Below are 16,667 nucleotides of genomic sequence, written 5' to 3'. Positions count from 1 at the left end.
AAATATTCATTTGTAAACCTTGTATAATGATGTGTCTTCATATTCCATGACATAATATGGCTGTTACACGGCGCGTTGGATGCGGTTATCGTTCAACAGCGTATTGCGTGCTTATGCATTATATCCATTTCACGGTCGCATAATTTTAAGAGCAGCGCACGCACACCGCACGCATAACAGCGAACAATGCGTATCAATAATTATAGTCTTATCGATGAATTTTGCATGTTATCATTTATCGCTGAAAATAAAATCCACCGACAAAAAATGCAGAAATGATTACGAAAAAATCGCGAATTTGACATGTATAAAATACAAGAGAGAAAGGGAAAAAAAAGATATATATTGTATATGATTGTGTCAAATCTTTTGGCTCCAATTGAATTTTTAATTTTAATTTTTTTAATTTTTTTAGCGAAGCTTTCTTGCATATTAAAATAGTAGACAAGCATATCGGATCTCTTCATTTTGAGGCGCTTCAATCTTCGTGTATGTGAATAGTATGCAATTCAGATACTATGTGTACACGACTGGCTCTAATCGTATTTCTGCGTACATATCCGCCCGCAATTCTGCAACGTCTTATCTACCGCGATTATGTCGAATTACATAGGCTAAACGTCATTAAGACGTTTGATGAATAGTGAATCCCGAAAGGTTGTTAGGGGTCGTCGCTTTTAGAGGTTTCCCGGCGCTCTCCTCCCGCCTAGCTCCGATTTTCTGGGGCTGCATCGATCTCCGAAAATACCGAATAACAGAGAGATGGTAGGGTATCGCGACAATCTGAATCACAATAACCTTTACGACATTCGATCTACGGTTGACGTAACTCACGGTACATGAATTATCAAAGTTTTGATTCCCCTTTCATGACCCGACTTGGAGAAACGAATTCTGCGAGATTCGAACGACTATTATCGGCGTCGAACAAAATTGGTAAAATTTTATCGATAGTCTCTCTTCGGATATTTCCGAATTTCCGAAATTCTACCTTTGATACCCACACTTCGAAGTGCAATCGGAAAATTGTACCGGGAATTCAGAATTTCACTCTCTTCACGATACATCGCACAATCAATATTTCCCTGATCACATTTCAACACTTCGATGATGAACACGTTGCGTTATAAAGTCTATCCCATTTCGCGATATATTCGAGTGTAATGTAAAGCGAAAGTATCGACCGATCGCATTTATCTGCCGACTAATTTCGAGCACAAGCTTCCTTCTATACGTATATCGAGTCGAAGTTTATCTACGCGCTCGAATAATCGCTCGAGGGGTTACTCAATATCCTCCTTCCCTCGTATCCTTCTAAGTACAAAGTTCGCATGTCGAATGCGAAATCGCGTTTACGCCTGATAGAACCCGTTAGAATGTTTGACGAACAGCGTGTCAACATCGCGGGAAACTGTCAGCGCATTCGCGGGTATTGTCTCTATTCAAGCGCGAGTAGAGGGGGGAGGAAGAGAGGGAGGCAGCGTAAAGAGCGTTGGCGGAAGTGCATGGAACAAGAGGGTTGCGGGGGAGGTTGCCGCGAATCGATCTCACCTCTTAGGGCGAAGGTGGCGCGCTTCGAGAGCAATAGCGGCTATATACGAGACGAGAGCCGAGCTACGAAAATGCGATTCCGCCCGAGGCACCGCAACACGAGGCACGGCTTTCAGACGACGAATTTTCCCAAGTTTTTGTGCACATCGCGTTCCTTCGCGAGGCTCGATTTTAGTTCCTCGGTTCAACTACGCCACGGCTTTTCTTGGATTGAGGTAAAGCGAATGGTAGAAACGTTCGTCCGTTCGACCGACCGACCTATGTACGTCGGTCCCGGGGCTCTCCGGTCGGTCCATTTCGCAGCCGTTCCGCGCAAGTAATCTCCCGCCGTTGCGGAATTACTACCTAAGACACGCTAGGCTCGCCGAGGCCGTGGAATTAAGCGACGATCGAGGACGACCCGAGAAGGATGCGACCCTCTATATCGGGTCGTCTCGGTGGCTTTTCCGCATCGCGCGAGTGCCCACGATTTATCGCCGATAATTAAGGATAAATCGCCGTCCAAGTCTTCGCGCATTGAATATTGATTTTCGATATCCTCGCTCTGCAAAGCGTTACGTTAGGGCGCTCTCCTACGTTGCTTGTTGTTGATGGCCGTACGGATCGTGATGGACACGATTTTAAACCGTGGCAGAAAGCTCGGCGCGGCAGGAGAAACCCCGTAACGGGAAACAAAATATATCGGGGTTTACTTCGTAAACTCGGGAACTAATGGAAAAAAAGGGCGATTCGGTACCGAGAAGAATATTCGAAGAGAGAGTAACCCAAAGTTTTTAATGAAGAGATAAAATTTGATCTCATACAAGGTGGCAACGGGAAAGAAAGGAGGGGGGGGATGGAGAGAGAGGAAGATAACAAGAAACCGAACAATTTTCTGCAACGTAAACGCGCCGGTTATAAAAGTAAAACGATATCGTCGACCACCTCTCGTGTTTCGACCCCTCGTCCGTCATTTCCTTCTCTCCCTCGAAGATCATATCGGTAAATCACCAAAGCCGTAGCTTCTAAAGTCGGGGAGGAAAATAAATTCCATTTCTGGAGGCTCTGGAATCGCCGTAGCGGATGCTAGGAAGTAAAAGAGTGGCTCGGACCAACCGTCGTAGCGAAAAACGGCTGGATGGAGGGAAGAAACATAGAGTAAGGGAACAAGCGCTCGAGGGGAACGTTATTTGAGAGACTCGGAGAAGAGAGAGGCGCACTTTCCCGTTTCTAAGATTATTTTATGACGAACGACATTGTCAAAGGCGCATTTTCATTACTGTCACCGCGGAGCGGCTGTTTACACGCCGACCGATGCTTGCTTTCTCTCTCTCTCTCTCCCCCGTTCTCTCCCTTTCTCTTTTTCAGTGAAACCTATAAAAGTTCTCCCGACGTAATCGCGTGGCGCACTCGAGCGCAAAGTCATCCCCCAAATGATTCGTCGGATGATCAATATACCCTTTTATGGATTTAGCTTTCATTACTAATTTCTCCCTCCTGAAAACGCGCGAATTAATCTCATAATGGCAATCAAACGACTCGCTCTTCCAAAATGTTTCGTAATTGATTCAACTGAGATAACTCGATATTAGTTTTTAACGATAACGAAGGCTTATTGTGTCGATATATTCACGGTGCTATAGTATAATATTCATGGGTGCTGACAAGATTATTCTTAGAAGGGCGCGCCGAGAAATGGAATTATCTCAAAATTTCTATTAAAACCTGGTACAACTCTTTCCTATATTCATTTTAATAATTTTATAATAAAAGTTAACGAGAGGTTGCTACAAACTTAGCGAAAAAGTATTACCATTTAAACTTATCCCTCTCTAAAACCGTGAAAATCTCTCTAAAACAGTAAAAATTTCGCACGTCGCTATATCTGTTGTTTATAAATGAGCAAACTACATTTGGAATAATAGATATTTGAAATGAAATGAAATAATTAAACTATTTGCTAGCAAACTATGTGTTTACCTGTTAAAATTACAAATTATATGAAATGAATAATTGAAATTTGAACGTTAATTAAAATACTTAATTGATTTCACGAATCAAGAGTATATAAATATTTGATAATATTTCTTGTTAAAGAAATTTTAAGCATTAAGCTGTTTAATGAAATTAAAATCTGAAATGATCAATGCAAATTTGAAAATTTTAAAATTAATTAAAAAATTTAATTTCTCCAATAATTTTTTTTATAAAAAGTCCTTTTTTTCAATAAATAGTTCCAAATTCAATTATAATTTCAATTATTACATTCCAAATAAATATTTTATCCATATTTTTACTTATTTCGCATCATAGCAGAAAATACAAATTTTTAAATAAAATAATAAATTAATTTAATTAAAAAAATAAAATTTAAATAATTAATTTTTGATATTTTTGAAATGCACGTCTAATATCACTGTATTCATTCGCTTGTCTACATTTTGTAAATAAAATATATGGCTACATTTTGTAAATAAAATATATGGAACACAAGAATTTGAGGCGAAGTGCTTTTTATCAGACAAAACAACCGAAATGAAAAGAGATACGTGTGTGACGCGAGTTTGACAAACTCCTCTCTTCTCGAAATGTATCATTTGCACCGCGGTAGTGTAAATTCTCTCTCGGTTGTTCTCTTCCACCGCGCAAATATAAATATATCCTGACGCTTATACTTATCACGACAAACCCCCGGGCTCGGCTGGACGGAACTGTGTCGCATTCGTGATATCGACCTCGTTTTATTGTCTAGTCCGATGCACCCAGGCCGAATGTGAAGCCAGCGGCGAAACTTTCCCCTTCGCGGCGAAAAGCCTCTGGGAAACATCGAAAGAGAAACGCCACTCGAGCTAAACGCATCTAATTAATTGACGGAACACGCGAGAGCGCGAGAGGAAACTTTTGAGAAACGAAAGTTCGCGGACGCGCTGCCTGACTGCTCCGACGTTGATTGGTTTTGCCAAGTTCGGCAAGAGAACGGAGATGGAGCTATATAATAATAATCGATGGATGATGGCGGCAATATTGCTTCTTATTTTATGTACTATCTAACTTATAAGCAATTATATAGAGCTTTACGTCAAAATATTTCTCACGCCATTATATAGCGAAAATGTTAGGATATGACTCGCGACGCGTGTTGTACGCGCAAAACAAACAGACGGATATAATTTATAATGCAATACGTGAATTTAACATCGTGTGATAGCGTGACGTTGCAGCTATAAAAGTACCCGTCTAAACGTCGTGCGTATTTCAGATATTTAATATTTCAAACACACAACATATAGATATTTGTTTGTAAAATTAATTTATTTGTAAATCACAATTTATTGTCATATATGTAATATTCTCTGAAATGCTATGTCATCTCATTTACGTAATATTCCCTGAAAGGACATTATACTTTGTTTGAGTATATAATAAGCACATATATTATTTTATTATAAAACACATTATTGAAAGCAATTTATATTATATTATAGATTTTATATTATATTATACATACATGTCTTCTCTAATATTTTTCAATTTCAATTTATTAAATGTTTTATTTTTTTTTTAATTCCTATATCACTTTTCTAATGATTAAATCGGCAATCTTGCACATCGTATCCGATATCGCTATCGGAAGGGAAAAGAGGAAGAGATATTTCACGAGAGATTTCACGTAACAGGTTACAATGAGAAGATATAATCGTATCGATATCGACTTCAGTCTCTGACGGGAGGGCGGAGGAGGGGGAGGGGTGTCATTAACAGAATTGCGAAAACCGTTCAACGGAATCTCATTACGTAATGACGGGATTATTTTGAAAAATTACATCGGCGTGCAACAAACTTATTTTCAAAGTAGATGTAAGAACGATCTTTTCAAACTATAAGCTTTTGTGCCCCGCCGCCCCCACCCCCTCCCCCCGTTCCCTCCTCTCCTTTGCCCGAGCACGAGACTCGGTAAGACCGATGAAAGTTCTAATCCTCTTGACGTCGCCGACCGAAGCACTTTGCCCAACAAGCTAAGAGCAACGGGTAAGAAGATAGGAATGTAACTGCTCTAAGTCACGTATATAAAATCCGTAGCGTCCAGTTATGAATTACGGCTGTATCGCAGTCACGTTGCATCGTTGTAACGCGAAGAAGAAATAATCACGTGCACGCGACTTCTCGCGTCCCTCTCTCTCTCTCTGTTTTTTCTCTCCTTCTCTCTCTCTCTCTCTCTCTCTCTCTCTCTCTCTCTCTCTCTCTCTCTCTCTCTCCATCTATCTTTCTCTCGTCGCCTTTTTCGCACCCTCCCACGGCGATCTTTTTATCGTTTCGGGCGCTCGTTTACTTAACGCGTTAACGCTTCCCTCATTTGCCGAGTCGTTTCGTGACAACTCTCGAGGGATTATCGGGTTAGAGTCCCGTCGCGAAAAGTAATGTCATCGAAAATAAAAAAGACAAGTCGACCCGTAAAACGCGTAAAATGATTGTTGTATTTTTTTCCATCTGGATAAATTAAAGAGCAAGCTTTCTCTCTCCTCTCTTTCTTTCCGTCTTTCTCTATCTCTCTAAACTAGCACGGAAATCTGCCTTTAATAAATTCTTTGCGTTTGAGTTGTGTGCCCCTCCCTCCTGTTTCTCAAACTTTATTACAAAAGAGAAACTTTTGGGCATCTCTCTTTCTCCCCCGTCTCTTGCCGCGAGACGTATATAATTAAACAGTGAATGAGTTTATTAATAACCGTCTGCCAGCGCAGTACGAAGGAACGTCCGTTTATTGAAAATATATCCTTGGGAAAGTGTTTGAAATTTATAACTGCATCTCTCTCGGGGGACATTCAACGAAGCGGGGCCGTCGCCATGTCCCACATAAGTAATGCAGATAGAAAGATAATTAAGGGGAAACAAATTAAAACTTATCGCGTCGAGTTTCAATGAATAATTTATCGCATACGCGTACATGCGCAATCTGACATTCTCGACAGAATTACAGCGACAACGTACACATATACATATCGTTGCCAGATCGCAGTTTTTAATGATATACATTTATTCTTCTCACTTTACCCCTTTTAACCCTTGCTTTAATGACAACAAACTCGATAATTGAACAATATTTCCTTAGGCAATATTAATGAATATTAACGGTATTATGAATATATCACGGTATTACACGGTGCGATACAATGTATGTTAATAACTGAAGAAAAAGCTGCAAAAGGTAATTGAAAGCATAATGCACACGTTGGAATTTAATTTTATTAACGCTCGAAGGGTAAATGTCTTTATATACGTGTAATCGCGAAAATACGAGCGCATAAAATAAAAATTCACCTTCTGTGTTTTCTCCTGTATTGTCGATTGCGCCCAATTTTATTACACCGCGAATGATCCGCGCCGGTTTCCATGGCGCATGATGGCTCGTAGCAATGCACAACTGCTATTGTCGGTACATTGCGGTTACGGGAAAAAAATAAAAAACAAAAAAAAAAGTACAAAATAAAAGAGTCAACATACGCGCGAGGCAGAATATATTGCACAAAGTGTGCGCATATCGATTGCCGCGCGGCTTCGTGAGTAAATTATTATTATACGACTCCATTGCTGCTCTCTTCCCTTTCTCCGTATTGCTGTGCACTTCGCTGTGCGCGACATCATGAACTGATGACTTTAATTACCGCGACATTTCCTATTAAGAGGGCAATTTAGCTCCTTGGCAAACTTTGCCTCGATCTGAGAGGCAGCGTAAATAAAAATAAACAGACGTCGCGCAACCTTTGCGTAACGATCGTCTCGCTCCACCTCTCTTACTCTCCCACGCCCCCGCGCCCCCCGAATCCCCGGCTTGCTCTTTCTCTCGCAGATCTTACCTCGGTACTTCGAAGGAACCGTGAATATATATTTCTTGCAGGGAAATTATTACGAGTTTTTAATTCTTAATTGATAGCGCGAGATCAATCCTATGCACTTTGGATGGAATTCATAAATATAGTTGTCACAGAAATATATTTTTTCGATGAATATCGATCGAATTTCGAATAAAGATGTATTCGTCACAAGGCGCAACCGTGCAAGATATCCTCTCATTAAATAAAGAGAGCTTTACTCTAAATTACCGCAAACTATAAATACGGATTGTCGCGCAGAATACTCGACTGCAAATAAATAATAGTTAATAATTTAGACAGGATAATTTAGCCACGCACATCTGTCGTAATCCCAAATGGAGAGGCGCCTGGGAGCGAAAAAGGGCAAATACGAGATTAACACGAGGTCGAATGTAATCTCGTTTTTATAGGACGAAGAGTAGAAAGGGGTGGAGAGGGGATGCAGCAACGACGTGTAGTACGCGACTCGCCATTGGAGAGTCACCGTTTTGTAACGATGTAATTTATGCGGTCGGGACGATCAATGCGTCCAACCTCCTCGCCCGACGTTGACATTAATTAATTATGGAATCGGACTTTTTCGCGCTCTGGCTTATAGGGCGCGCCGAGCTGCGGATCGCTGATCATCCTGGCGACCATGTGCGCGCGCTCGGCGGTGATATCAATGTGTTAAGTAGCCTGGGAAAATGTAGGACGGGCAAAAAACTTAGCAAAGAGGAAGCGCGCAAAGTCTGGCGCGCGCGGCTACAAATTACTCCCCGACTCCACCCCCTCGTCCTCGCCCTCGCCCTTACCCCAGGTCCGACGATATATAACGCGGCTGGCCCGCGTGCACATTTACCGCGCACCCCGACGATTTTATGCCCGCGACCTTAAACGCCGGCGTACCTATTTTCAGCTCTTTATCGCCGCCCCCGCGGTGGCTTCAGTCGCCGGTGCTTTATTTACACGACAATATAAAAACGTTATCGCGCGGGCTTTTTTCGGACGATTAATCACGCCCGCGCTACCCGTTGATTACCACGAGCGATCCGTCGTCCTGTCGCTTAATTAGCCGCCCTTCGCCTACGCGCGCTCTGTTTCTCCGTAACGCGTCCGAAACCATCGGGACCGCCCTCAACAGCGTACTTCTGACACCTAACATCTAACGAGCGTTTCGAAATTGCGTGGCAATTAAGGCGACCGCTGTATAATGGTATCTCTTTGACGGATAGCAGCTGGTAAATTACGGTCACGTTGGCGTTAATATCAGTTACCGATACGGTGCAACGATCCTCCCTTCGGGGGACTAAAACATTTATTGGAAGCATCTCTTAAATCACCGCGTGCGTGCGCTATAGTATCACGGTGTATTTGCATATTACAGTAACGTTTCGTTCCTTCAAAAGATTGGCAAATAATAATGTTTGAAATGGAAAATAAAAATGTCATATTAACGCAAGAGAAGTATACATTTCTCTTTTGTTGGATTGGCAAATGGTGAATGTAAAATAAACTATTGGTTTATTTGTACATTTTTCGAAAGCTATTTAAAAAATAGTTATTTTTAAAATCGAAAGAGAGAAATATATTTCAAATAGCTATTTCTCGTTTTATATATATGTATATAATCACAATTGAAATTATTTCTCTCGCCATATGCACAATAAAATAGTTTGTTATTTTATCGTGTTTTCGTAAATCTTTATGCTCGTTTCATTTATTTCATTTTTTAGTCCATTTAAGACAATGTATTATTCGTGACAAAAATCCAAACAAAATTTTATTTAAAGATGTGTATGTATCATGTAATATAGAAAATATTTAGAGAAGTAAAATATACATACATTTTTTTAGAGAAGTAAAATATACAAACATTTTCACAAAATGCAGATACATTAAGATTTACGATATTTATACGGTATTTATTATAAATTATAAATAAATTGGTTTTGAATTTCTTGTTTCTAGTAAAATCATTTTTGTTTATATCTTATTAAATCATATTAGCCGTTTTCAAATTAACGTTAAAGGTAACTTTGATTACTTTTTAGATACATATATTCGTTTTCAAATCAGAAAATTATTTTTTTTTACTACATAATATTGGAAATAATATTTGAAATAGTAAAGTGATAAAGAAAAGAATGCTACTTGAAACGATAAAACTCATTAGTTTTTCTTATAATTCTCTTAAATTTTTATTTTTAATATTATGTTATTTCAAATGAATATTTCCTGTGTTTATCCCTCCTTTAACTTTATGGAAGCTAATATTTTATTTAAATAAAACACGTAAAATTTTAATAATTATTTTCAATGATTTACACTTGAAATGCCATCGATCGTATTTTATGAAAAAAGACAAAACCAATTTTGGAATCAATACCTGGAAAAATAGCCCATCTAGAGAAATGTATTTTTATGTCTGATGAAAGAAAAAGATTTCATTTCGTCGAGAAGTGTAATAGAACGTAAAGCCGGTACGGGGCGGCGCATAGTGATTTTATCTAAACTCACCTCTTCGCCCCGATGCATACCAATGACTGGCACCGCGTATCAGCATCGAAAAGCAGGCGCGCGAAACTGACGCTGGTTCGCTTCTAGGGTCGTTGTAAAGGCTTCACCGCACGACATGATAGTTAATGATTTAACCAGTCGATAGTGCTATACGAGGGATGCGGGCGATTCCAGCGGTATAGGGCGCGTTGCACGGTGTCAGTAATAATGCAGACGAGCATCAAGCGGATCGATGAAGAAGGATCCAAACTACAGAGCCAAGGATCGCGGTAAAGAAGAGATTGCTCGTGTATTTCTCTGGAACAAGAAATACACATATAATTGTAATGAAATATATAATACGTAAAACATACAAGATATAACATCGTAAAACATATAAGTCAATAATGAATCGGAATCGGGTTGTAAAATATGAAAGCGAGAATCTCCACAAATGGAGACTCGCAAAATAAGTTCGACAAGTGCCATTTCTGAAGGATGTTATTTCTCACATCAACGTTCTCATCCCCGCAATCTCATTGCAAAGGACGCGAAACGTTGTACGATACGATTGGAATTCCCGAGGGGTAACAATAAGAAATTATTATGCTTGACGAGGCTTACATTACAATTGGCATTTAGTGCAAAAGGAAAGACGGAGAGACGGAGAGACAGAGAGAGAGAGAGAGAGAGAGAGAGAGAGAGAGAGAGAGAGAGAGAGAGAACCCGATACATCTGTATCATCCTCGTCTCTCAAAGGCAAATCCGAATGTCGTTATGCAATCCAGAAACACAATAACAGAATTGTCAGATGGCATACCTGGCAGCTTTAATATAGACACGACTCGAATCGCATGAGGATCGATCGCGAAACGCGTAAATGTGTGCCCTAGAGGATTTTAACATGAAGAAACGCTTTCTTCCGTCTCGAAGACGCAATGTATGGAAACGATCGGTTCATATTTCTTTACTTTTCTCCTATTTTTTTCTCACTCCCCCAGAACCTCCCCGCGATTTCTCCAAGCTCACATTTGGCGAGAGAGTGAGGTGAGCTACTGTATCGTGTGCATTATGAAATACATTAATCTCACTGCCATTTATCCATGATCCATATCTATTATAGCCGCCGCAAATGGAGGAGATAAATGCTGCTTTAGATTCCAAGGAGGTTTCGATAAACGAGAGCACGCAATTACGGCTCCCATGATAGGGAAGGATTATCGCGTTATAAACGAGTTTAACAACAAGTTTTTATTCTTTCGAAAATGGCTCCCATGCTCGATAATAAAACCAACACCTCCCGATGGATCCGTGCGCTATTTCGCGCCATATTTACGATGGCGAGATGCGAGGAGGAAAACGACGAATTTTCATTCAATTAATTCTTGTTTTAATTAACATTAACATGAAATCTTATTATTTAGAGTACATGTGCGTGCGACATTATGCACTAGAATTCTGAAATAGGATTCTGAACTTTTTAAAGCATTACGCAGTGATTTTGTACGTATATCACAATGTTTGATTGTAAAAATATTACTAGATGAAAATAGTATACGTCTCATTTCTCCTTCTTTATACCGCGAATCTTTGATAATTTTCTCTTCACGATTCAATATTAGGGAGACTATTCCGCGATTGTTTCGTGTCCTACATAGTCTATTCTATGGATACAAGCTCTATTGAATCGAGGAGACATTTCTAAAACTTGCTCGCGAAATCGAAACTCGATTTCCGCTGAAACTCAGGTCCATGGATGGGATAGAGAAAACGCGAATTCGCGCATCGCCATGAAATTTCTTATTTCGCTTCCGCTCATCCCATAGACGACTCTACCCCAATCGATTGTGCGCTTACTATCCGTTCACGATCTGAAAGCACATAATTGGATGATGTCGTGCTATGACCGTAATAGAGAGACACGATCAGTTCGCTATCGATTGGCGAAGAATCTCGGTATCTCATAGCGTGGTATCACCAAGAAAAATGAAGAGCCTTCTCTCTGTTCGAATATCTTATATATTTGTATCGCATCTACTCCGCTAAATATTATACACAATAAAATTAAATAGACTCATTACGTTGAAATTCGCAATCATAAACAGTTATATAAATATCGACGTATTTAGTATAATCAATAACTGCGCAGGATTATTACACCGTGCATATGTGAAATTAATGAAATCACTTTTAGGCAATTAGAGTTCGAGTGATATAAATTGGATAGTTATGATATGTAGAATAGTATCGATATGTATTTCACGAGTAACGTTTAATAATTTAAACTTTAATTGATTTACATGCGTACGAAATAAAGATGGTGCAGAGAAAAAAAATAAAATACCTCTCGCTTTTGTGCGCGACTTGAGTCGCAATTTTCGCCTGTCTCGTAATTTTCCGCGGTACGTGGAATTGCATGTAAGGAATTTTACGTTTATAAAGCACGATCTACGACATTACACTGTCCGCAGACACGCAAGTAGGTCGTAAGAGATAGCAGCGAGAGTCTTTGGAGAGAATCGGTGGATTCGCGCGGCTCGTAAAGAGCTCCAAGCGCTCACGTGACTAAGTGTCGTGAAAAACCATTGTCACCATCGGACTGTGTGTGGTCCGTTAAACTCATCCTCTCGTCCCAAGATCGTAATTTTATTGCAAGAATCCACCCGCGAAGCGAGACGATCATCATGAAAAGGAGAGAGAAACTTTCGCGTTCATGGTTGAACATTTCTTGAAAACATATAACTACTTGTGCACTTAATTATATTCATGTGCGTACTAATTTATCGTATAATTAGACCATTATATACGGATCAATGAAACTCAAACAATGTCATGGAAAGGAAATCTGCAAGCATTATTATGCGAAATTGCAAGCATTATTATGCGAAACTGTGTATTTTCTCAACATATTTGTTCATGTTGATTATATCTCGACAAATTCAATTCTATCAATATTTCTCCGGAAATTTTCGCGCATGTTTTTAAATAACTACCACCAAATAAGCTCACGTCAATTCGCATATTAATTAAGTTACGATCGATATTTCCCTTGACACAGTTAACCACCCCAGGGGTCCACACACGATTAATGCTCCGTCTCGCCTTATCGAGCAAAGTACATTGTCGAATGTACGATAACATCCGTCAAAAAGTCGCGTCGACATTCCGCGTCCCGTCCCTCGATGATACGAGTCCGTTCGAGATAAATCATCCCCCGACCGCGATGGGAAAGAAGGATACGAGGAAAAGGGTAGGGGCGGGTAGAGAGAAGGAGAACGCGGGATGACAGCTCTCATAGATTTCAGCGTCCCGGATGCGCGAAACGCGGTGGCTCTTAAGAAGTAGCGCGCCATCCGTCTTGTCGTTGCCGCATGGATAAGAATGGGAACGTAAAAATCTCCGTAACCGGATATACCCTCTCGTCCTACCACCACCATCTCCGGGCGGCTCCATGCGGTCTCTCCCCGCCGCGCGCGAAATTCCTCGAGACAGCTCGAATCCGTTGCCTCATAATTTCCTCGAATAACGGCGACACCGGGAACGCGTGCGGAAAGAGAGCGGAAGAGACGAGAAGAGGAGACGGGGCGAGGGGGGGAAAAAGGGGGACACCATGCGCGCGCCGTTTAGGGAGCTCATTTCTCACGAGAGCGTGCGAAAGCCGGGGTGAGCATCCGCCTCGCGATACTTTTGAATTACGACTCGCCGCGGCACGAATGTATCATGTTTGCGGGGGCGCGTCCCCGCGATCTTCTTATCTCGCCGACGTCGAGGAGCGCGCGGAGGGGGAATCGGCATCGGGCGCTCGGTTCGAAAGGTTTCGGTGCCGAAGGCTCCAGCGGAAACCGCCAACGATACAACGCGATGCTCTCCTCTGTAAAATGAAACTATATGCTCCCGGCGTGATTGGAAAAATAGGACGGATGGATCGTTATTTTACGTTTGTGCAGCGGAGAACGCGCTCGCGTATTACAACGACGTACGTACATACATAAATCACATCGCGAAGCCGATCGTTTTGATTGCCGAGCGAGATGAACGGTATCCTCAGGCGTACCGTCCGTTTATAGGGCATACTCTTTTCGTGTACAAAGGGGATGAAGAGATGCGGATTTCGAGCTCTCTAATACGTCACTCGCATGATTCGGCGCAAATTAAACAGCAACTGTGTTTTTTTTTTTTTTTACGATCGTGACGCTGTATTGATCATACTGATCACACACTTGCGTAATCACTCAATGGCTCGGCATTAACCGTAATCCTTTTTTAAAATGGGAATTTTAAAAAAAGCTCTCGATTCATTCGAGTAGCTCGATTTGTCAACGCGATGCGCTTGCGCACGTGATAGAAATAATTCCTGTTTTTTACGACGCTCCTTTTTTATTGCGACGCAACCTCGCCCACAGCGTAATTTCGTACGGTAAATTGCGATCGTATACACGCGGATACGGTGACCGCTGTTTACGATATCCAGAGTTATTTCAGCTTTATTATGGATACACATTCCCCCTTATTCTTGTTGTTTCGCCGGGCCTATCTTTTTATATATAAACTATCATCGCAGTTTTGAAAATTACTCCGAATTGTTTGCTCAATTTTTATCAACAATCTCGAATATCTAATTGCGTTGTTAAAATGCTTTATTAAGGATGCGCAATCCCCTTATTTTTGACGTTTCGCAGAGTCCATCTTTTTATATATAAACGATCATCGCAATTTTGAAAATTATTCCGAATTATTCACTCAATTTTTGACCAACAATCTCGAATATATTTAATTGCGTTGTGAAAATGCTTTATTATGGATACGCAATCCCTTTATTCTTGTCCTTTCGCAAAAACCGTTTTTTTATATATAAACTATCATCGCAATTTTGACAATTACTCCGAATTTTCACAACGCAATTAAATATATTCGAGATTGTTTACCAACAATCTCGAATATATTTAATTACGTTGTGAAAATGCTTTATTATAGATACGCAATCCTCTTATTCTTGTCGTTTCGCAAAATCCGTCCTTTTGTATATAAACTATCATCGCAATTTTGACAATTACTCCGAATTGTTCGCTCAATTTTTACCAACAACCTCGAATATCTAATTGCGTTATGAAAATGCGTGTCTATATTAATGCACAAAGTAAGAATCACTGTCAAATTATGTAGCCAGAATCGTATTCAACATTAAAAAAAAGCTACAAGGAATAATTATTCTTTTTTTTAGTTTTTTTTTCATCAAATTGCATCTAAAACTAATAAAATAATTGTGGCGAATATATGAGACGATTCGTGTGTATATATTTGTTAATTTGGATATTAATTTATATTAAATTTATTTTACTAACAGAGAAAATTTTTATATCCTATTATTTAATTTTTAAATCTAACTTGCAATCTTATCAACTTACTCGTCGCACATTTTTTTCCGAGCTGAACATCCAAGCTCGCACTTTGCACGGATTATCTAGGGGATAGTACACGCGGCCGCGATGAACCGTTGCCGGCCTAGCTCCGGCACGTCGGGGCGGCGATTGTACTCATATATTAATACCGTGGGATGCCGTGCGATGCCTCGTTAATAATTCCATCCCGGCCCCACCTCAACCCTTCAGACTTCGAGTCTAGTAGTATCTATCCATGCTCTCGTAACACGAGGTACTTAAGTGCGCAGTCTGCATCGTAGACGAGATGGTAGGCCGGTGGCGTTGTTCCCTCTTATCGCTTTTGCGCGTAAATAAAAATTTCGGGGCATCGTACAAAAAAAATGACATCAAAGTATCTTCGAAGAGAGGAATAATGAAATTTCTCCAGGTAAGAAATTAAACTAACTTTGCGAAATATACATTCATCGTCTCGTAATGATAGAGACAAATGTACGAATCGTTCGACAGTAATGGCAGTTTTCCAAAGTAGCGCAGGGTCTTGCGGTCTAACACGAATTCTAACTCGAGTTTCGGAATGACGAAAGATACTGTCGGGAGAAACGGACGTATTAGAGCCTCACTTACCCCCGATTGCTCCGGAAACGAACGGACGCGGACGGTAAGGTAGCATCGTGGAAAGATAACGCAGAGAAGCGTAATCCCTTGCAGACCGGTAGTCCTCCTCGTCTCCTCCGTCTCTTTCTTTCTCTCTCCGTGTTACGAACGTGAAAGCCCTGATTCCACCTTCCGGACGAGAGCTACAGAGATATCTTGCTATAATGGCGCCACAGCCTGATACGTACTCGCTCACTTACGGAGAGGGTTATTTTCGTTGGAACTGATTTTTCATTATCTCGCTTTCTTGCGAATACAAAGTAGCAGACGCATTTATTTCGCAAACGACATCCCGGATGTAAGAACCTCCTCCCCTGCTCCTCACCTTATTAAATGCAAATGATGAGTTTTCCGGAGTGGCAGAGAATAAAATATATTTGTACATGTGCGAAAACATACACATGTCGTAATACAATATAAAGTGTATAATTAAATTTAGACAGCTTACGAGTATTTATACAGTTAGATTTTTCATGTAATGAAATTCGTATATCATGGAAAAAGCATAGATGTAAAAAGTGCAGTAAGGTCGAACAATGCCGCTGGATCCATGTAGCGGAAACGCTGAATGCAAATCGCGGCCACACTCGAAATGCACCGATAGGTCGAATTGAATCCACCAACGCGCAATATTTTTAGCGATATCGCTATTCGCTTCTACATTGATCGATATTTTCATTGAATGAACGATCGCTGCTTATCGGGCAGTTAAAATCAAATCTATTCGACTGTTCAATTACGGAATGCACTTTGA

General features: G+C 40.5%; 2 protein-coding genes across 7 annotated transcripts in view; one reads left to right on the top strand and one right to left on the bottom strand.

Moving 5' to 3' along the window:
- LOC105250399 (suppressor of lurcher protein 1) overlaps window positions 1-16,667 on the top strand; it is a 265,289-nt gene that overhangs the window by 169,540 nt on the left and 79,082 nt on the right. The gene's annotated exons all lie outside the window — the stretch shown is intronic.
- Window positions 1-16,667, bottom strand: part of LOC105250397 — a 236,962-nt gene that overhangs the window by 212,324 nt on the left and 7,971 nt on the right. For 4 of the 5 annotated variants that reach the window (XM_025415542.1, XM_025415548.1, XM_025415550.1 and 1 more), the window contains exon 3: window positions 9,900-10,196. The exons of the other annotated variant lie outside the window; for it this stretch is intronic. In XM_025415542.1, coding sequence (XP_025271327.1) covers window positions 9,900-9,945 — 46 coding nt within the window. In that variant the 5' untranslated portion in view covers window positions 9,946-10,196. The remainder of the gene's footprint in view (window positions 1-9,899; window positions 10,197-16,667) is intronic. 5 annotated transcript variants of the gene reach the window in all.

The sequence above is a fragment of the Camponotus floridanus genome, unplaced genomic scaffold (genome assembly GCF_003227725.1).
Source record: "Camponotus floridanus strain SB8 unplaced genomic scaffold, Cflo_v7.5 scaffold1, whole genome shotgun sequence".
In the NCBI taxonomy this organism is placed as follows: Eukaryota; Metazoa; Arthropoda; class Insecta; order Hymenoptera; family Formicidae; genus Camponotus; species Camponotus floridanus.
Note: the sequence above shows the minus strand (reverse complement) of the source record. Positions and strands in the feature narration are given on the sequence as shown.